Genomic DNA, 7383 nt, shown 5'->3' on the forward strand with positions numbered 1-7383 from the left:
AGCGAGAACTGCCTAGTGTGCCGCCACCATTAGACACAGTTAAAACAGTGATGGGATCAATTGTAGAACCCCCCCCCCCCCCCCCACACACACACACAAAGGTCCGAAGCGCTCCCCCGTCACGTCACTCCGCGCCGTCATTCAGATCATACGAGTATTACGTTTTTCTATAACACAATTTACGGTTTAGGAGCATTAATGGTTAGGCTGGGTTAGGTTAGTTTAGGTAATAATAATAATAAAAAGTTACCATGACCTAAGCGACGGCATGTGCCTGGCTGACGGCGCAGAGCGACGGCGGAACATCCCGGCCCCCCACCGATCAGCGCGCGCGCGCGCGCGGGGCGAAAATTCTACAACTAATCCCCATGATGTATCTTTTAGTACTGATTAGTGCAATTATGAATATATCTCTGTGCATATATACTCGTGTAAAAACTATCATTACGCCCGCCTTTTTTTTTTAAAGGAAATTAATATTTTCATAAAACGATAGTTTTGGAAAACAGCGATCATAGGGTTAGCATTGCATATGAAAGTTTTCAGCCTTCATGGTCCCCTGCAGGGCCGCCAGTCTCTCACCCAAGGGGCGATGCAAGTAGTGAACCTTACCACGTTGGCCAAATCCGGTTTTGTAAGGTTAATTATATGGTACGATGTGCATGTGAAAACTCGAGCGTTGGACTGGTTGGTAACACAAGAATGGAGGAGACTGCAAGAGGCCATAAGGCCTGCACCAGGTAGTTCCATGTCGATTACCACCGTCCATCCCTATCCATAAAGCTCTTCTCATCTTAAAACAACCAATAGTTTTAGCGCTCACTACATGGTTACTAAGTCTATTCCAGTCGTTATCCATTCTGCTGTTAAACCAGATCTTGCCTATTTCCTAAATCAATTAAATCATATTGATTTGGCGCCGGCACTGGAATGCAACACTGGTATACTCCACCTTTGATGCCCGCCGTTGCAGAGAGGGACTGGGAAACCCTGAAGGTGTGATTTGAAGAATTACCTCCCCGGGGATCGAACTCGGGCTTCCCACGTCCAAATGAGGATCGTAACCCACTGTTTCACTAGGACTTTTACACATACAATATGTAATATATAAGTGGAGATTTTACTGCATCTGCTGCCTAAAGTATGTATAGTTATTCGTTGATGAATCACTTTTGCAATCAACTTCTCCGAGAAATGTGGAAGTTGACTACTGTCACGAGAAGCAGGATTTGTTAAAGTCAACCCTTCACTTGTCGCGACAAGGCTTACGCGCCAAGATCTGCTAAAGTTACCCCATCACTTGTAACATATACAACTTTATCAATTTGTTATGTGAATAATATTCCTTTTCGGCAATTGTCATGTATCATGTAACTGTTGCTACCGGTTTCTCTAGCCGGTTTCTATATATAGCTACGATCAATCAAGTTCTTTCTGGATGGGAAAGAAAACCAAAAAACATTAATTCCTTTACCCGGTAACCAGCTAACGCTGGTTACGCTACAATACTATTGCGACATTACGACCCTGTACGAATAACATTTTGCTTACATTTTTTATTTAGAAATGTGAATGAATGGACAACTATGTCTCTTAATCCAACATTCGCCAATCGTCATTTGTGCTGATGTTTGGGCCCAGGACACACCCACTTCGGGAATTGGTGGTTTTATGTTCTGTACCCAAACGTCCGCACAAGTGGCGGTTGGCGAGTGTTGGATTAAGAGACCTAAGTGTATATAGAAATATATTACATATTCAGCTTCATGTTATATTCTGTGTATCATTACATCACTGTACGCATCTGTTTCTATTCATGAACATTAATCAGTGTTGACCAGCCTTTATACCCTCTATTACTATTTCTGTGTATTATTGTTCATTGTTACACTTAAACTTAGTCCATTGTTCATTTGTGCTACATGAACAGATTACTGCATCATATCACCACCACTATCACCACTACCACTATCACACATCACATGAATACACATTTGCACCACTCCCAAAAGATTAAGGTCTATATTGCCATTCTTAAAGCACACCAAGGCAATGGAGCTGTTGCTCCCATTATCATAAAACAAAATGTAAATTGATCATATGATAACAGAAAGGCCGGTAAATATTGTATTAATCTGTTGAGAGCTTTTGGAAAGATATCTGTCAAGTCATCAAACAGCCGTTTGATTAATTAATCATTCTTCAAGTTATGAATCATGGATTGATGCAATCTCGTTCTTTATGCAAAGCTTAAGAATAAAACAATGAGGTAGACTCTGGCCAAATGACGGGTCCTGGTTCATCACGATTACGTTCAATATAGGGTCCATTCCTTAGGGAATACAACGCGTCACTAAAGTTACGTTTTCCTCAGTGCCTATTACAGCCAAAGGCGGGAAGTGCGCAACATATTTGGGTAAACGCGTTGGATGGTTCGGTTAAAATGATCAGATTCATACTTTGCAACCCAAAGCAAAACAGCCCCATTCAAAAACAAAGAATTAGTGTTCAAGTCAATCGTTTGATGATCATCACTGAGCCATGAAAGATCATCGCTGAACGAGCAAAACGTACTTAAGAAAATAACAATTTGTTCTTCACAAGAAAAAAAAATATTGTAAAGAATCATTAAAGGGATAAAACGTTTACCAATGCAAACATCCATTCCTTGTCCAGCATTCTTACAATAATTTTTAAACAAGTTATGACAATTTTACCTTTCAGCATTCTAAGCATTTTTGTCCTTCTTTAAGCTAACACTTTCGACACAGTGACATATTTAACAGATTTCTGTTCTGCTTAATGTCAAAAGAGTCGATCTCTTTCGTGAAAGTTTACAAAGAAGATGAAAGACGTCAAAAAGCTTGTGAATGATGGAGAAATTACGGCAAAACCGACCTTCCGGCAAGAGGTTGTAAGGATGTTTTAAGTGAAACAAATACGAACAGTCTCTCATAACAGCAGTATAGTTGACAAAAGGCTTCTTGAAGCAGTCAAACGACCTTGAGCAGGCACCAAAATAACCTTTTAAAGGTCTGATGAAATATCACTCATCAACAACTTGAAACATGTCCTAATTATTTCACTGAAAAAATGAAGTTATATAACTCAATGAATTCTTAGATATTGAGAAATACGATAGTTTACTATATTAAAATACAGTATCAAATTCTGTCTATTATTTCTAAATCATATTACCAATGTGGGTAATTACATAGAGAAAAAAAGATGCTATCTTCAGAGAGACATTCCGTTTATACACTTGGATGAAAACTCAATGGATACACTAAAAATTCTAGATAGATAAGTAAACAAACAAAGATTAAACAAACTATGCATATAGTACTCCAGTTACTCCGAGTACAGGAAGAAACTTCATGACTTCAGGAAAGACAGTTTTTCTTTAAATATTAATCAATGTGACTCAATGAATAAAAACTCAAGAAAAAGCCAACAATGTAGTTGAAACAAGTAACGTAAGGACAAAATTCTTACAACAAATAAATAAATGAATAAAGGAAAATAATTTAAAAATAAATCAACAAAATAAATAAAATTAAATAAACTAATGGATACAAACAAAACACTGGCTCTTGTTTTGATGGCATCGTTAGTGCACACTCATCTGGAAACAAACTTCGACCTGCATTCCCCACATACAGTTGGCAACATTGCGAGTGGTACACCTATCTGCTCGTGTAATCTGAATTGTGTGCCATAACACGCCTTTGTTCGCATGTAACTGAAACAAACTGATTTCACTGGTCAACAATTTATAAAAAAAAAAAAAAAAAAAAAAATCCCTTCACTGATTTAAAATATAGCAAAGTTGCTAATTAGCCTACTTATTGACTCAAAGACACAAGATGTATGTTTTTATTACCATATACAACGTGTGCATGCATATATATACATATATATATATATACATATATATATATATATGTGTGTGTGTGTGTGTGTGTGTGTGTGTGTGTGTGCACGTACACGTTCCATATGATAAAATAGAACGTGTACATGTATATATCTGTGCGTGTGTGTGTGCATACATATACAGTATATATACATACAAGCATATGCATACATTTATATTATATTACATATATCGCTTGTTTGAGAAAACGTCGTCATAACTAAAAAACTGAATTTTTGAGTTATCTATACAGACATATTCATCTTAAAACACGGATTTTTTTGGTAACAGTGTCATATCTGTAGCTCAAAAATTGACCGCTAGGGAGTGCTAAATGTCCCAACGACATAACCTTACATGTTCCAACTTGTTCCAACAAATATTTTAGACTTAGTAATATATATATATATATATATATATATATATATATATATATATATATATACAATGAAAATACAAAGAACGTGTGTTCACAAATGCGTGAGAAACCACCAGAGAAAATAAACTAATGAAGCAGAGCGCTTTCGTATAATTACATCTTTAGTGCTAATATAAAGAAGGAATTATGAAAGGAAGAAACAAGGTACAGAATATATGACTGACAGAGACATGGTGAAGAAGGAATTCGGGGAGGTAGTGGAAGATACATAGAAACAACAACACAAGATAAAAAGAAAGAAAAGAAAAGGAAAAGAATAAAAACTGAAAAAAGGGAATAAAAATTTGGAAAGGGGAAGTTGAAAAGCTATACTGGAAGACTGCCTTAAGAAATGAAGGTCAGACAAATGCCACCTGGTGGTCAAATGTATGGTCGTAAAGAAGCAAACTGAAACTGGAAAATCAGATCAAATTCTGTTGAGATTCACAGAAAGGGGGGCATCCTATACAAAAACAAAAATCATAAATAAAAAATGCAAAGGAAAATACACCTAAAGAAAATAGGAAACGAAATAACTGAGGGTGATTCTCAGGAAATGTACATTATGAAAAAGGGGGGTGGGAAGAACTAGAAAAAGCAAAAGAAAACGGCAGCCGACAAGGAGCTAGCTCTGACAAGAATCAATAAAAAAATAAAAAACATATTCTAGTAAAATGCCCAGATGAAATGACCTTCCAGAGAAAGAATTAGAATGCGTGACTCTTCATCCCTAGATAAATAGGACTAAGATTAACACATCTGTTTATGCAGTTGCTATTGGTTTCCCACGCTTCCAAGAATAGTCTTTTCTTTTTGTTGTTTTCTTTGTGTAGTGTTGTCACTCCATCCCAGTCTATGCTGTGTTGGTGTTTTGTAGCGCTTGTACAGGGCCGATTTCGGGTCTTCTCGCCTCACTGCACGTTGGTGTTCTTGTACTCTTGAGGCTAGTTTCTTCTGACTTTCTATGTATTCCATGTCACAGTCAGAGCATCCTATGCGGTAAACTACATCGGCTAGCTGTGTATGTTCTTCAGTGTCTTTGACTTTAGTGAGATTTCGGTGCAAGGTATTGAGGGGCTTGTGTGTCACTTGTACTCCGTTGTCTCGTAAAACTCTGGCAGTAACCTCGGAGGCGCCTTTGGTATAAGCCTATAAGGGATTGTGAATTTGGGTGTCGTGTGTGGTCTTTGTTCTGGGGTGTTATTGCGTTGTATCTTTGTCCACTTACGTATGGTTCTGTTGGGATAGCCGTTGTCCCGGAAGACTTGCAAAAGGTGATTCCTTTCAGCCTTTTTGGATTCCACAGCAGAACGGACTTTATCTGCTCTGTTCCATAAGGTCTTGATCACGCTCATCTTGTGGCAATCTGGACGGTGGCTATCGCAGTCCAAGACTCTATCTGTGTGCGTGGACTTCCTGTAGACATTTGTCCTAAGGGTGTCACCCTCATGTTTGACGTTGACGTCTAGGAACGGCAGTTGATCATCTTTCTCCAGTTCTATTGAAAATTGAATAGCAGCCTCGGTACTGTTGGTGTGGTTGAAGAAAGGTTCAACGCCTTTACCGTCCAAAATGGTGTGCACATCATCGACGTACCTAGTCCACAATTTGAGCGAAGAAGGTGCAGCACTTAGAAGTTGAGGCTCTAGACGTTGCATCGCTACCTCAACCACCACAACTGAAAGAGGCGAGCCCATAAGTGTGCCCTTCCGTTGGTGATAGATGTAAACCCTAAAGCGGAAGTAGGTCGAGTCTAAGCACAGGAAAACGAGTCCCATGAGTTCTGACAAGGTAAGTTTCTGATTGACCAAGAATCCCGGGGTCTCCTCCATGACCGACTTCAGAGCTTCTTTTGCCAAATCTCGTGCAATGGAAGTAATATCAAAGAAAACCAAGACATCTCTCCTTAGTTTGAGTCCTTTGATTATTTCGATGAAGTCAGTTGAATTCTGTAACATGTGTGGTGAGTTGGTAACTATAGGTCTGAGAAATTTTGCCAGGTGCGAAGCAAGACGGTAAGTCGGTGAATCTCTAAAAGCCACTATGGCTCGAAGGGGGATAAATGTTTTCTCTGTGGACTTTTGGTAACCCATAGAACTTAGGAATGGTGCAATCCCTTGGCCTAACTTTCTTCCAGTCGTCGTCATTTATAATCCGTTTTTCTCTGAGCTCTTTCATCTCTCGTTCGACTTTGGAGTGTAATTTCTTGGTGGGGCCTTGAGGTAAGATGGTGTAAGTCTAAGTATCTTGAAGCAGCGTCAGAGCCTTCTGGCCATAGCCTTCTCAGTCCATAACGACATTCGACCTCCCTTTGTCGTTGGTTAAAACAACAATTGAGCGATTCCTGCGTAGTTCCGCCAAAGCTTTAGTCTCCCCAGTAGTCAGGGAACGGCTGGTCTGTTTGGATTTCAATGCTCCTACGATTTTGGACCTGACTGCCTGCTTGTCCTCAGAAGTGCCTTCCATAAGTTCACTCCTAACTCTGCAGCGGCCAGGAATTCTGTGTGGTTAACTTTGCCTTGAACATTGAAGTTAAGGCTCCTGGACAGCACACTATTCTCTGCATCCGTGAGTTGCCTACTGGAGAAATTGGCCACCCATCTTGGAGGAGCAGGTGGTCTCGTGTCCAGCAACTGATGGAACTTGAACTCCAGGGAACTCCGCTTGATTAAAGATCTGGACCAGCTGAGGCTAGTGATCTTCTCTAGTACTGTATCAAAATGAGTTGCCTGTAGTAAGATGGCGCATTGGCTCTTGAAGGCGGTGATGTCTGCATTGATTGCTGTGGTGGATTCTACTGTGATGATGATCCATGGCGCACTTTAAAAGTCGACGACCACAGGCCTCTCCTTCGTCCTCGTCTTTTCTGGTGTTGACAGGGAGTATAACTCTAGCAAAGGTTGAGATTACGACAAATGTAACAAAAAACACCATTCTCTAAGGCATTCTTCCAGTGTAGCTTTTCAACTTCCCCTTCCCAGGCTTTTATTCTCATTTTTCAGTTTTTAGTCTTTACTTCTTTTCTCTTCTTCCCTTTCCTTCTTTTTATCTT

General features: G+C 39.5%; 1 protein-coding gene across 1 annotated transcript in view; it reads right to left on the reverse strand.

The window, feature by feature from the left end:
• The window catches only part of LOC143034225 (uncharacterized), a 12069-nt gene extending 5591 nt beyond the window's left edge, over positions 1-6478 (reverse strand). Inside the window, exons 1-2 of the mRNA XM_076200163.1 lie at positions 5560-6478; positions 5247-5467 (exon numbers count right to left, since the gene is read on the reverse strand). Coding sequence (XP_076056278.1) covers positions 5247-5467; positions 5560-6478 — 1140 coding nt within the window. The remainder of the gene's footprint in view (positions 1-5246; positions 5468-5559) is intronic.
• Positions 6479-7383: the final 905 nt, after the last annotated feature.

The sequence above is a fragment of the Oratosquilla oratoria genome, chromosome 17 (genome assembly GCF_046742065.1).
Source record: "Oratosquilla oratoria isolate Oo_2021 chromosome 17, ASM4674206v1, whole genome shotgun sequence".
Taxonomy (NCBI): domain Eukaryota; kingdom Metazoa; phylum Arthropoda; class Malacostraca; order Stomatopoda; family Squillidae; genus Oratosquilla; species Oratosquilla oratoria.